General features: G+C 40.5%; 1 protein-coding gene across 1 annotated transcript in view; it reads right to left on the bottom strand.

Annotated features, from left to right (window-relative positions):
- dipk1c (divergent protein kinase domain 1C) overlaps positions 1-15,843 on the bottom strand; it is an 86,144-nt gene that overhangs the window by 27,033 nt on the left and 43,268 nt on the right. Inside the window, exon 3 of the mRNA XM_039754867.1 lies at positions 5,093-5,257. Coding sequence (XP_039610801.1) covers positions 5,093-5,257 — 165 coding nt within the window. The remainder of the gene's footprint in view (positions 1-5,092; positions 5,258-15,843) is intronic.

Raw genomic sequence — 15,843 nt, 5'->3', positions numbered from 1 at the left:
AGCATTTGGTCTTCTTGGGGTAAGCCACTACAAGCTTTGCAAACCTAAAAATGGGCAGTTTATCCAAATCTTCCCAGCAGATTCTCTCAAGTTCCATTAGATTGTGTGGGAATGGACTGTAAATTACCATCTTCAGGTCTCTTAAAGTCTGGGCTTTGGCTTGGCCACTCTTGGACAGTCTGAGACTTGTCCCAAAGCAATCCAGTGTTGTTTCGGCTGTATGCTTCAGGCCATTGTCAGGCTGAAAGGTGAACTGTTTCCCCAGGCCAGTTTTTTTAAGTGCTTATCTGTATTTGGCTGCATTTATCTTCCTCTCAATTCTGGCCAGTCTCCCTGTCCCTGCAGTAGTGAAGCACCATCATAGCGTGCTACCACCATACTTTATTGTAGGAATAATATTAGGCAGGTGATGAGCAGTGCCTGGTCTTCATCTGACATAGTAAATGGAGTTTTGCCCATAGATTTCACTTTTTTTCAGAGAATTTTTTTCCTTATGTTTTCAGGGTCCTTTAAATGCTCTTTGGCAAACTCTAAGTGGAGGTTAGCTACTATACCATGAAGAGCTGATTGATGGAGTGCTGCCATGATGGTTGTCCTTCCAACAGGTTCTCCCATTCCAGCAGAGGACTTATGAAGCTCTGACAAAGTGACCATTGTGTTGACTATCACCTTCCTGACCAAAGTCTTACTTCCCAGTTGTGTACTGTAGTTTGGCAAATGGGCCAACTCCAGCAAGAATCCTGATGGTTCCAAATTTCTTTCATTTGACAATTATTGAAACCACTGTACTCCTGAAAACTTTAGTTATGGCGTTATACCATTGCTCTGATCTATACCTCACTACAATTTTATCATGCAGGTCTACAGAGAGATCCTTGGACTTCATGTTTGTCTTAACAAGTAGTGTGAATTCTGAGACCTTCTATATACAGGTGTGTGCCTTTCAATATCCAACCAATTCAGTTTGCCACTAGCAGATTCCGCTCGGGTTTCTTTTGTTCTTTATTTCTCCTTATACAATTTCACGTATTAGGAATTTGTTAGTTTTCACTTACCCCTTGGGGTCAGGGCGCAGGGTCAGCCATTGTACATTGAAGGTTAAGGGCCTTGCTCAAGGGCCCAGCAGATTAGGATCTCTTTTGGCAGTGACAGGGATTCGAACTGGCAATCTTCGGGATACCAGCACAGATCCTTAGCCTCAGAGCCACCACTCCGCCCTTGAATTCTAGACACATCTCAAGGATAATTTCCCAAAGAGATTACTAATCTAATTAAAGTAAACAGCATACAAGTTAACATAATTTGGAATGGCACAGCAAAGTGTCTAAATACTTATGAAGGCTTGATTTCAGTTTTGGATTTTTAATACATTTGCAAACCTTTCTGAAAACATGTTTTCATTTTATTATTAAGGATTATTGAGTTTAGACTGATGGGCAAAAATAGCAAATGTGCCCATTTAAAATTAAATCGACAACACCATAAGATATTCAGAAAGAAGAAGAATCTGAATACTTTCCGAATCCAATGTTCTTAATTTATTTCTGTATGTATTTTATATTTTCTTTTTCACTTTGGTTATTCTGGTTCTAAAAGCATTTTATTATTATGCTTACGTTGTTTTCTAATCACATTTTTGTATGTTGTTTTTTGATCACGGTCTCTTATCATTTTGTGTCCTGTTCTTCCTACTATAATGTTGCTGTCTGCATTGGTGAGGGTGATCACGTGACATTCTGAGTAAACCTATCCCATCCTTAAAAATAGGAAACACATTAAAATTGTTGTCCAGGTTTGTGGATATTTCTAAAATTATCTTTTATGTTATAGTTATTTTAAATCTGATTAGGGAGTTAGATCTTTTACCAATTTCTTTTCGACTTTGATTTTTGGTTAATATTTTTTTTAGGATTTTTGTATTACTGGCTCTCAACCCTCACATTGGTTTTTGATCATGTTCCTTCTTATCTCCTGTACTAACAAATCTCTGGCCTGAAATTTCCATCTGGCAGTACACTATGTTTTTTCTGGCTGTTGCTACATTCTTTGATTACTCGTTAGCAAATAATTTTGCTTGAATTTGTATTTTGCTATCATTGACTGTGTTTATGTCCTTATGTGATCTCTAACAGCCTCATTAATATAATAATGGCACTGGCCATTCCGGCTTTCTCGAGCACATTTCTCTGTGCTCATGAAAAATCTCTGCTCTCAAAGGAAACATAACATGAGTGGCGAAGAAGGCATGTCGATCTATTATTGGTAAGGCTGAGTGAACAGTGATATAACAATTTCTTCCCTGAATTAATTCTTTGCAGTAGACCTTGTTGTGCTTTGTTGTGATATAGCTTCCTTGGTTTCAATTCACTTGTCTCTTTTTCACAGTTCATTATTCTATCTTCCTACTGTCAGGCAATTTGTTTTCATTGTTTATTGGCATGAACAAGAGACGTTCTTTCAAGCAGGCCAGATGCAGCTGCATTAGTTAAAACAAACACTTTAAACAAAGTGAACCATTCTGTCCTTTTTAGCAGTTGCTATAAAGGCAGAGAGTGAGTGTGTGAGTAAGTTATACAGTGGACTTCCAGGGTTAGTTATTGCTTTGTTCCCAGTAACGCTAGGGTGGGTTTTGTTCACCAATGACCTTAAAATGAATTTCACAGGCGTGAAAATGTTCATGTAAGATGTGAAGGATAAAAGAAAGGTGATATATAGACTAATAAATCTCAATCTTCTAGTGAATTGCAGTATGGTCTTGTGCTCAGTATGCTGGGATTGCAGTAGCATTGCTTTGGGCTGGAAATTAGTTTAATGGAATTACAAGGATGTCAAATTGCTACATAGATAGACAGAAAGGCACTATATGATAGATAGATAGATAGATAGATAGATAGATAGATAGATAGATAGATAGATAGATAGATAGATAGATAGATAGATAGATAGATAGATAGATAGATAGATAGATTATGGTCTGATTAGACCAAAATTGAGTTTTTGGCCATCAAACTCCACATACCATCCCCAACCATGAAGCACTGTGGAGGCAGCATGATGCTGTGAGGATGCTTCTCTGCAGCAGGCCACGGAAGATTTGTGAAACTAAAGGGTAAATGATAGCCAACATAATACAATGAAATCCTAGAGAAAAACCTGATGCAGTCTGTAAAAAAACTATGCTTTAGGAGAACATTTCTTTGGAAATCTTTTGTAATCTCAGGAGGGGGAAGCAGTGCAGTGTCAACACCGTATATGGTGGGGATGGTGCGCTGCTGACCTCAACTTGGAATGTTGTGGGTCGGTACTTCGAAGACCTCCTCAATCCCACTAACATGCCTTCCAATGAGGAAGCAGAGCCTGGGGACTTGGAGGTGGGCTCCCCCATATCTGGGGCTGAGGTCACCGAGGTGGCCAAAAAACTCCTTGGTGGCAGGGCCCCGGGGGTGGATGAGATATGCCCGGAGTTTCTCAAGGCTCTGGATGTTGTAGGACTGTCTTGGTTGACACATCTCTGCAACATCGCATGGACATCGGGGACAGTGCCTCTGGATTGGCAGACCGGGGTGGTGGCCCCCCTCTTTAAAAAAGGGGACCTGAGGGTGTGTTCCAACAATAGAGGGATCACACTCCTCAGCCTCCCTGGAAAAGTCTATTCGGGGGTTCTGGAGAGGAGGGTTCGTCGGATAGTCTAAAAGCGGATTCAGGAGGAACAGTATGGTTTTCGTCCTGGTCGCGGAACAGTGGACAAGCTCTACAACCTTAGCAGAATCCTGAAAGGTGCATGGGAGTTTGCCCAACCAGTCTACATGTGTTTTGTGGACTTGGAAAAGGTGTTCGACCGTGCCCTCAGGGAATCCTGTGGGGGGTGCTCCGGGAGTATGGGGTACCGGACCCCCTGATAAGAGCTGTTTGGTCCTTGTACAACCAGTGTCAGAGCTTGGTCCACATTGCTGGCAGTAAGTCGAGCCCATTTCCAGTGAGAGTTGGACTCCACCAGGGCTGCCCTTTGTCACAGATTCTGTTCATAACGTTTATGGACAGAATTTCTAGGTGCAACGAGGGTGTTGAGGCAATCCGGTTTGGTGAACTCAGGATTGGGTCACTGCTTTTTGCAGATGATGTTGTCCTGTTTGCTTCATCAGGCCGTGATCTTCAGCTCTCTCTGAATCGCTTCGCAGCTGAGTGTGAAGCGGCTGGGATGGGAATCAGCACCTCCAAATCTGAGACCATTGTCCTCAGCCGGAAAAGGGTGGAGTGATCTCTCAGGGTTGGGGGAGAGATCCTGCCCCGTGGAGGAGTTCAAGTATCTTGGGGTCTTGTTCACGAGTGAGGGAAGAATGGAGCGTGAGATTGACAGGCGGATCGGTGCGGTGTCCGCAGTGATGCGGGCTCTGCATCGGTCTGTCGTGGTGAAAAAGGAGCTGAGCCGTAAGACAAAGCTCTCAATTTACCAGTCGATCTACGTTCCTACCCTCACCTATGGTCATGAGCTATGGGTAGTGACCGAAAGAACGAGATCGCGAATACAAGTGGCTGAAATGAGTTTCCTCCACAGGGTGTCTGGGCTTTCCTTTAAAGATAGGGTGAGAAGCTCAGTCATCCGGGAGGGGCTCAGAGTAGAGGCGCTGCTCCTCCACATCGAGAGGAGTCAGATGAGGTGGCTCGGGCATCTGATCAGGATGCCTCCTGGACGCCTCCCTAGTGAGGTGTTCCAGGCACGTCCAACTGGGAGGAGGCCCCAGAGGACCCTGGGAGGACCAGGAGGACCCTGGGAATGCCTTGGGATTCTCCCAGAAGAGCTAGAAGAAGTGGCCAGGGAGAGGGAAGTCTGGGCCTCTCTGCTCAAGGTGCTGCCCCCGTGACCCAACCTCAGATAAGCGGAAGAGGATGGATGGATGGATGGATGGATGAACAATAAAATAATGCAATGATGTACTACAATACTTCAGTTTCTTTCAATTTCAAAATGTTATTCTTTGTTCCAAGAAGCCACCTCTTCTGTAAAATACCCGCCACCCTGAAACAATTAAGTCAACATTTCATCACAATAAGGGAAAATGTACTCGGTGAGAAAAAAAAGAATTTCACTTACTTGCAGATTACTGTTAATCCGCTTTGCACCACATCTTCTGGTCTTCACATTGCATGTGGAATAGCAGTCAAAAAAATTACAGTCAGCATCATTTGTGCAGTTCTGTTCCAGGATGTCCTTCATTTTAGGCTCAAAGAAAGCCATGTCCACATCTATGGCTACAACCTACAATAAGCAGTAAAGACACAAGATACAGTGAGCAGTCATTACTCTAATAGTCCATCTGAGTAATGGACAGCAGTGAATTTCCACATGTGATTAATAAAGTTTATCTAATCTAGCAGTAATGATCACACGTTATGATTGGTGCAAAGAAGTGAAGAAATTCTAGTAAGACATCTCATTCTGCAAGTGCTTACTACTCCCCGGGTATTCTCTTAGTATGAAGCAGGAGCTGTAAATGGAAAGTAATTTTCTGAGAATATGAAATTGTTGTTTGGAAACCAGAAAACCTCCTCTATAAATGATTTTTGTATGTCACAGGATACCAGGAAAACGATGCTGTATCAGCTACCATTATTTATAAGTAGTAAATTCTAATAATGAAAAAGAAGTTAAAAGCATACTCACAAGAAAAAAAATGTCCACCTATATAGGCAAACTTACTTTCATGTTGTATATGAACCCAGTTTTTATAAGGGCAGAGTCGTAGGGTAATGGAGCCTGTTCACAGCAGCAAGCACTTACCTGAACAGAAATGGGACTTCAGTTCATGGCAAAACTTAGATTTCCTTATTCAGATCTGTTTTACTTTTTTCTGCCAACTTATTTAGTAATCTCTATTTAATGTTTTTATTTTGCCTTGAAGTAACTTCAGGTCAGGTCAGGTTTGGGAGTATGCACTGGTATAGCACATTGCCACACCCACCACATGATAAAATAGCTTGGTTTCCTGGTTGGCAACCTCCCAGGCAGACACAAGGTCCAGTCTTACCCCCTAGAAATATCCATCTATCTGCCACAGCCAGGTGTTATCTGGCTGTCACTTTTACCTGGTTCTCAACAATGAGAATCCTGCAATCGGGATCACACTCAGGAAATTGCACCTTACGACCATGATGCCATAGCTGACACTCCCTCACATTGCAGGTGATGTGCCTCATTTGGGACTCAGTGAGCAACCACTTGTCTGACACAAAGTCAAACCAGCGGATACCCAGGGACTCAGTACCAAAAGAGTCCAGTCTTCATCTCCGGTCACTGGATAGCATCGATATACCAAAACAGGAAGTACTGGAACTGTAAGGATTTGCACCTTCATCCTTTTGCAGAGATAACGGGAGTACCACACACCCCTTTCCAGCGACCTCATGACTCCCCCGCCATTTTCTCCCAATAGCAGAGTCACCAGAGACATGAATATCACTGCCAAGGTAAGTAAACCTCTTAACGAAGTTGACATTCTCTCAGCAGAGAGACACACTACTGATTGCTGTGCCCAAGAGGTGATTAAAGGCCTGGATCTTGGTTTTTATCCAGGACACTCGCAAGTCCAGACACTCAGACTCCTCACTCAGTCTTTTGAGAGCCCCAGTCAGAGCCCCCATTGACTGAGCGAAAATAACAGCTTCGTCAGCAAAGTCAATATCAGTGAATCTTTCTTCACCAACATATGCCCCACAGCTGCTGGACCTCATGACCCTGACCAACACCCAGTCCATGCAAGCATTGTAACAGAGTAGGGGGAAGAATATACACCTGACGAACCCGAGAATCAACTGGGGAAAAACACAGAAGTTCTGCCTTTGGGGATGCCACATAAATTTCCTAACGGGCAGTTTGGTCAATTGAGTTGAATGCATTACAAAAATCATTAAAGGCTACAAAGAAACTCTGCCGATATTTACGTTTATACTTGATGAGAACCCTCAGTGCCAGGATGCATTCAATGGTGGACTTTTAGGCGTAAAACCAGACTACTCTGGTCGCTGGTAGGTGAGCAAGTGATCACGGATCCTATATAGAATGACCCTAGCAAGGACCTATCCCAGCACCAAGAGCAAATGTTATCCCATGTAGTTGCCGCAATCCGGGCGACCACCCTTCCCTTTCCAGATAGGGATGACAAATCATATTTTCCAGTCAGCTGGGATGGCAACTATCTCCCAAATGGAAGCAAAGATTGCTTGCAATGCCAGGTAGTAACTTCAGCCACACTTAAATGCTGGCAGCTCACAGTATAAGATTGTCACTTCCGCAACAGTTGGGCCATGAGACGATTTTAGGTACTGTATAATCGGAGGTAAGAATTAGCTGTAGGCACGAACAACTACTGCCAACAGTGCTATGGATCCAAGAACTGAAGTAAAAAAGAAAGTTATACCAACAAGCAGTTCTAGTACATCATTAAACAAAATGCACAACATCACCTTAGAAATGAGCATAAGCATGAGGGACATCAAGTCTAAGCATAGTTAAGCAGAGTCCCAATTCGAAATCAAATCCAGGAGTGGATGTCAGTACATTGAATAAACTGTTGCCTACCACAGAAAGACATCATCATTTTCTGCGCACCACTGTTATTATCCATCACAAGCCACATCAGAAGCTCTAATTGGACTCCTAATGTAAAAGGATAAAGATGCTTCAGATCTTCTCTTTCTCATTTCCCAGGAAGGAGCAAGAAATCAGAGGTACTGAACAAACATTAAAGGAACCTTGAAAGGAACAAAGGGGCTTGAGAATTGTTTCAGAGGTCTGCCCCTTCTTGTGACAGCCACGTTCCAGAATTTAAAAGTAAATTATGTTTCTATTTTTTTATTTTAGTTTATCTTTTCCTTGCTCTGATGATGTCTGTCACTGTGCAGCTCTTTTGATTACTATGATATTATGTGTATTGCAAGAGGATGTTTGCATTGTCTATTGTGCAATGAAGCCTGTGACATCATGACAACCCTTTTGAAAATCTTAGCCACTTGTTTATAGTTTGATTGATTGTTATTACAAATAAAGTAAAGATTCTTTGTCTTTAGATAGAGTTCTTTGCAAGCAGCTTCTTTTCTGTTTTTGGTTTGACTTTATGCCTACTTAACTTTCTTCTGCTTTTCTGTTTTGATTGCCAGTCTGATAAATTTGATGATTGGGTGTAGGAGGCTAAGTGCCCTGTGGCTGTCACATCTACTCATCATATTTACCAGTCCTGCTGGCCTTCTGTAAAGTATAGTGCATCTGTTGGACCTTTATGTTAATCAATCAAAAGAAGATAGATAATTTAATTGGTGGCAAGTGGCATAATGGTAGCACTGGTGCCTTTTAATAAGAAAACTGTTGTTTGCATCCTGCTTGGTCCCTGCATGGAGTTTGTATGTTGTCCCCGTGCCTGCATTGGTTTCCTCTAGGTATTCTGGTTCCCTTCCACAGTCCAAAGACTTGCAGGTTAAAATGCTAAATTTGGTCCATGTACGTGTGTGTATTCACCCTGCAAAGAACTGGTGCCCTGTTTGGGTGTTGCTCCTGTCTTGCACCCCATGATTGCAGGGATAGACTTGGACAAGCGGATTTTTAAAATGAATGAATGGATAGATGACTTAATCATTTTTGTGTAGAGAAACAATATCTTGTTGGAATGAAAGAAAATAAACTTGATCAAACCTAAAAGTGAATGCGTTTGCTCGCTAAACATGATAATTGGTAAAAAATGAAAACTTCACAAAAAGCACTCTATTCAACACCATTAATACAAACTAGAAACATGTGGACTTCCAGTCTGGCACCATTTAAACTATGTTGATCACCATACAGAGATTTTTCTTCAGGCTGACCTCTCACTACGGTATGTCTTGCAGTGTATTGCTGTCTCATCATTCTTCATTTGTTAACAGTGAAACATCTCAACCACTTGGCTTGATGTTGAGCTGAGGTTGTGGCTCTTGTTCATTTTCGTGTCATGAAGTTTTGCATATGATTTTCTTTAGAAATCTGACTGCGGACAATCAGCACAACCTATGCAATCTGGCTTAAAGAGCTGTTTGTGGCCACAGCATCATGTGTTTCCTAGTATGGACTTGCTTGTCACGTCATCGACAATAGATAGCTCAGCTGAGCCATTGTGTCTGCCATTGTGTCTGCCATTTTCCTGTCTGTCATGGCTTGTGACCACATCACTGTTGTGCTTTTCCTGTCAAATATAGTACAGATAACTCTTCTATTTCTGTCTGCCATTGTGCATGCCTAAGCCATGGCTTGCTGTCTGAAACACTTGAAAATCAATTAAATTGGTGATGTAGCCAACACCTCCAATTTTCTTCTAGTACTGAGTGTGTGATGGCACAAGCTCTTGATTAAGAACAAGATCAAGACTGAAGGTCTAGAGATTTTGCATGACAGACAGACAGCCATTAGCATTATATATATAGGTTACCCAAATATTTAATGAATATGGTGCACTGAATTTAAAGTCTGCACTACAATGTGCACATTCTTCTGTTTTTTTTTTATTCTATATAGACAAGTTTTCTTCTTACAGTACCACAAATGTTCAAATTAGGTTAATTGTTGAATCCAAAATTACTATGACTTAGTGTGAGTTGAAGTCTACAATGGACTTGTGCCCTAGCCACGGCCGTTTCCTACCTTCCACAAAGTGCTGTTTTGAGTGGCTCCACAGCCCCCACAAACCTGCTCTTTATTAAGTGGGTTTGAAAATTATATGTTTTCTCATTCTCTCTTTGAATATGTAAACTTCTCGTAAGCAGTAGGGGGCAGCCACATATCCACCTGAACAAATGAATAAATATATGTGTACTTTTGTGTCCATCCAGTTGATATGTCTCTTTTATAGGCGAATTGGTATGAGATTCGTAAAAGCTAATGTTTGTGATGTGTCATCCGTGGAAATAAAAAATGCAGTGCATTTTATTATTTTTTGTATTACAAAATACTTTCCAATAGATGAGGCACTGCAAACATTAATGCTGAGGTTTACATTTATTACTTAGATTTCAATCCGTCAGCACATCTAGTTTAGAATAACACCAGAGTCCAAAATCTAATCAAAAAAGCATTTATTAAACTCAAGGAAGGAAATGAACATAAGGAGAAGCCAAAAGTAAAAAAAAATCAAGAGTAACAAAAGAATAATTCCAGTGCCTCTTTGAGCCTGCCCACACGGGATCAAGACATTTTGTTTCTCCTTTTTGCCTTCTGTCTCTCTCTTCCATGTCTAACTTCTCTAAATCCCACCAGTCCAGTCCTTGCCACAACCTTCCTCCTGACTTACTACTCTGTTAGCTTCTGCTTTTAAACTCTATTTCAGGGTCACTTAAGCGTAGGCTAAACAAAACCATCCTGGGGAGACCAAGTTAGAACCCCTCTTCTAGTGCCACTGGTGTTCCTGCATCTCCAAGCCTTCAGTTTGCCTTAAACAGCCCAGGTTTCCAAGGGCAGTATGATGTTGTCTGTTCTTGTAAAGGAATGACACACTTTCAAGCTGGGGTAGTTTGCCCTCTAGTGACCAGGAGGTAATTCAATCTCCAAACTTTCTCCCTCTCTTTCCCACCTCTGCTAAATAAATGATGTTAAGGACTTCTTCTTAACTATACGGTCATCTACATCCTGGTGTCATGGAGAAACATGTCACGTTTATCCTTAGACTGCAGCTTTGTCTTGTTGCTTTGCTCTCTCCATCACTATAACCTATTGTCTATAGGGTAGGCGTGAAAGCATTAGATTTGTCAAAAATTTCGATCTCTGTTTTTTGATGGATCTTGATGATGGGTGTGTGTCTGTCTGTGTGTGTGTATACATGTCTGGGTGTTACAGTTTCTTAAGGACAGTCTAGAGCTAAAACGGCTGGAGGGAAAAATACCAAATTTGAAAGTAATGCCTGTTATAAGATGATGATATGCTGATTAGTTTTTGAACCTAATCAGGCAAGGGAAAGGCACTATAGAGGATCCTTCAAATACCGTAATTCTGCAATTATTTATGAATTCTTCTTGTCAATTGCTATTGTAATGACATATTTTATGATCAGAAAGATCAGCATCAGAGTGGTAAATAATTACTGAAATGTTAACTTATAGTTCGGGTAACTTGGTTCCTAGGGTGCAAAGCCTACTAGCGTTCATGTCTGACTTTTTTTTTAAATGCCCCTAATTTTTGTCACTCTGGGGCTACAAAGTCATAGGACATGTAGGCCCATGACATTTCCCAACATTGTCACTCCCAGCTTCTGAACCCGTCTTTTTGTTTGGTGAGTCTTTACCCTATGATCTGTTGCTTTTCTTGGCTGTAGCTCCCATGTTCTCTAAGCTGCAATCTACAGCTCTTCTATTTAATTATATGTATATATGTATATAATTATGTGATCACTCATTTCATGCATTATAAAGATAGAAAACAGAAGAACAGAAGACACCAAATATACACAGTATATAGGAAAGGAAACTCAAGAAAAACCCAAAGACAAATCATGACTCCTGGCCAAATACAAGTCTATTAAATGAAACAGACCAGACAGGACCGAGAAATTTAATATGTAGTCACACATACGAACGTCTCTACTGGGACCTGATATAAAAAGTACACAGGAAAAAGAGTTCAGGGTTGCACAGAGGCTGACCTGCACTTAACATCTGTCTCTAGCCAGACAAATCAGAAGGCAGCTGACATCATCCAAACCCCTTCTACACCCCCCACGTCTAGTCCTGTCACACATAAACTTTACACGTTTGAATCCCCACCTTCTAAATCCAGCACTAGAGTATGACACTATTCATTGTTGCCACTTTCTTTACAAAAGAAACTACAGCTTTAAAAGGTGTAGACTGTGACACCCCAGACCTTTGTAACATCTTCTCTTCTTTTCAAGACCCTTGATAACATACATGTAACCTAATTAGAGAGATAGATAGATAGACAGATACTTTATTAATCCCATGGGGAAATTAAATTAATTAAATGCTGTGATCTCCCTTCCTGGTTTAACATTGAATCCAGTATATCTGCGCCAAGACCTCTTTCTTTAACAGTTTGGACCAGTAGTTTCCTTTTTCTTGTGTTTATGGTGCAGGGTTAAAAAACTTTTGAATTCATGCCCCAAATGGCACTCACACGGTTCCATATTCAACAACCTGGCTTTGTGTATAGGTGGTCAATTTGTTTCATTTACTTCATGGCCTCCCAGGGCATTTCAACTTTTGGTGACATTTGTAATAATGCTAGGCTCCAGACATTAACTCCTTCCGCAGCTATGAATTTAGTTAGATGACGTTGCTCTTTCTGGAAACATACCTGGAACTCTGTTTCTGGAATATCCTTGAGTTTCTTTGTCACATTACGCAAAATGTCAGAAATGTCTGAGAAACTTCATCCTTTCATGGTACTTTTTATTATTGGGAAGAATCAGAAATCACAAGGGGCTATGTCAGGTGAATAGGGTGGATGATCCAATTTAGTAATTGATTTCTTAGCCAGGAAGTCACGAACACTGTGCTAATCTTGGCTTGGGGCACTGCATGATGGGTGATCCACTTCAGCATCATTGTTCACATCTTCTTGCCGCTCCTAAAACCTCTTAAGCCATTTGAAGACACTTAACCTTTTCATAGCATCCTCACCATACACCACTTTAAATCTGTTCCAGTAAAACATTCTTGTGTGGGCAGCACTACACGACCATTCTGGGAATTAAATTGTCACACCTTGTACAACTAAGGACGATTTTCAAAACTTGCTGAGTTCTACTCCATAAACTTCACAATTTCTGTAACATTCTGTCTTCTACCACCAGACCAGTGGCATCTCTATATGCTCATCTCATATAGACCTTTACCAGTTCTGCTTGTTTGGCCACGGGACCTTCCCTCAACGCCACCACTTAATTGAAAATCTCTTTTTAGTAGTATTTTATTTTAATCTAAGGAGCCCAATCTTGAAAACATTCAATTTAGGATTGTTCCTCACTGTTATTTTACTCCCCAAAGGTGTTTTACCATTTGCCTGTTCACTTCTGCCAGGTGAGCACCCCGGTATGTTTTTGCACAAAACATCTTTAGCTTCACACTGGAAATCTGATGTTTCTATATCCTTTGCATCATGGCAAGTTTCATTTTTCAATTTTACTCTCCTAGGTCTCTCGGCAGCAATGATCAATGGGTCCTCCACTACATAAGTTAGAAAATGCCATGATCTGGTGGAAATTCTGTGGAGCCGGATGGCCCGTGGTTGCTGTCACTCTCCTCTTCTTGCTTCTTGAGATATGGACTGTGGTTCCTCGCTAGATTTTGCTCAGGCTTCTGTCTTTTTACCTTCTTTATACGGCAAATTTTGTGGATGGGTGTTGGTGGGATAGTTATTTATACTGTTACTACTGTCTTTATATTTGTTTTCTTTTGACAGTTTATTTAAAAAGAAACCTGTTGGTTGTCATTATTTGTGTTGCTCAGCAATGTTATTTAATCTTTGATAAATATATCTCTCTATTATAAAAATAAATCTTGGAAGGAGACAAGAAGTGTTTTTTTCGGAGAGACACTTATATGTCCTGCGAGAAAGAGATTGAACCATGCCTGGGGCTGGAAATAAAGGACAAAGAGTAGATGACAAAGTAGAACGTTGTAAAGAATTCAAAAATGTTGGTGCGGTACACATGCAGAGCAGGTTAGAGATAATGGAAGTACGAAAATTTAAAAGTCTCAAAAAAAGAATAGTAAAGATCACATTACCACAAACAAATGGAAATTATTACTTGGTAATAATGGAATAAGTGAAAAGAGATTGAATATGTTTTTCGGATTTAAACTTTAAGTCGGGGACTTGTAGATCGTCTAATTTGTGTTGCCAGCGAGAACTAAAAGATTCCAAAAACGTTGGTGTGGTATGAAGTCCCGTGAGATGGAGACTTTTAACATGAGATTCCTTCAAGTCACGCCATACTTACAACTATTTTAAAACAAGACCACAGTCATCTAACCTCAGTCGTGTGAATGCTTTTGTCAGACACACTTCCTGCGCTCTCAGCTCTTATAAATTTTATCAGGACAATAATTTTATACGTTCTAGATGACATGCCAACGACTAAGCGAAGAAGGAAGAGCATGGACAATATTCAAAAAAGTCATTTTATTTATTAGAGAGAAAGAAACGATATTCATTCAGAGGCAGTTAGTTATACGTTGCATTGTCACGATGTAAGTCCAAACACGGATTCAAAATTCAATGCGATCTTGAAGAAAAGTTAATTCCAAATATTGTTTTTACTAAAGTTTTAAAGTAAAAGCGAAAATAATGCATATGTAACAATTGCCATGAAAATAACAATCTCTTTAAATTGTATATCTGGAAAACCAATCCCGGAGGTGGACAAGCAAAGTGATCACAAAAAAAACGCTGTGTGATCCAAGCAATTAAATCGGCAAACACCAAAAGCCACTTCTGCTGGCCCATTCAATTTAAAATAAACATCCTGAGCCAGAGAACTTGGAGTAGACTCATAGGAACATGGAGAGAGTGTGTACTAAGACACAGAGGAAATGTTCTCTCTCTACACAGACAGCAACCAGACTAGGAATTGAATCTGGATTCCTAGGCCCTGAGGCTTCAACGTATCACCCTGCTGCTCTGTTGTGAAGTACAGTATGTTACACAAATTTAATATCAATTAATTTATTTGCTAGGATTTCTGAGCATTAACTAAATGACTATGAAAGACCAATAAAGCCTTTGTTTTCTAGGCTTTTATACATATTTGCCAAGTAGGAAGTGAATTTCTATACTGAGTAAAGCTGTGCTGGCTGTGTTACATCTTTCAACAATAATTAGGTAAGTTTTGGCTGTGTGGTTTATTATTTCCAGCACACTGTAAAAATTGTATTGCTTCTATAACGGTGGACAGACTCCAAAATCCTTTCTCATATGTTTCCCTCTGAACACTAAAGTAAAACAAAGTGAAATAGGTCAAAATAAGGGTGCCTACTTTTGTAATGGGATGGAAAGAAATTGGCAAAATCATTATTGATACTGAACGACAAGCCTGCGGCAAGAAGGTGTTACACCCATTTACTGTGTGATTACAGAGTGCCGCACAGCACGTGGAATTTAAAATCAGTCTTTTTTTTGTGAAGCTGAGAAATGACTGGAACCTTACATATTATCGAAAGAAGCCACCTTGGGGGAAAAGGAAAAAAAAAACACTGTTCCTGCCAGAGGTAATTATTCTGGAATCCTCATTTTGCCATTAGTCGTGTACCTTATAAATGGGGAAGTAAGAAGCAGGTAATCAGATGATCACTAAGACAATTTCTGTTCCCAGCAGTTAAATGCCCTGTCCAACAGGTTTTGTAATCCTGTAATTAACTCACACATAAAAGTAGAAAATAACAAACATTCTGTAACATCTCTCAGCACATGGATCGAGGTACACACTACTGTTGTGGATGGAGAAAAGAAGCTGGAAGTTTGGGACTTTAGTGTTGAAATAGCCTATGGGATTTTGAAAATGTAAATAATCTCAGCAAAAGTAGAGTTAGGCTGCAGCCTTCAAAAGTCTTTCATGATGGTATATGTGCCAGTATTAGGGAATCAGAACTTAAAATACAGTAGTACAGAATCATGAGCACCGCTGGCAATACTGACAACAAAATGACAGCTTTGTACTCAGTAACAATCAGAGGAGTCCTAGATGCTGAATAACATACTGATGCACACCCAAGGATTAACTTAAATTCTTTTAATAAATCAAAAGGTACAACATGCAAACCAAGCAGCAACCTAAAAACACAATGTAATCTCGTTGGAAGGGATGACTAAGC

The sequence above is a fragment of the Polypterus senegalus genome, chromosome 5, assembly GCF_016835505.1.
Source record: "Polypterus senegalus isolate Bchr_013 chromosome 5, ASM1683550v1, whole genome shotgun sequence".
In the NCBI taxonomy this organism is placed as follows: domain Eukaryota; kingdom Metazoa; phylum Chordata; class Cladistia; order Polypteriformes; family Polypteridae; genus Polypterus; species Polypterus senegalus.
Note: the sequence above shows the minus strand (reverse complement) of the source record. Positions and strands in the feature narration are given on the sequence as shown.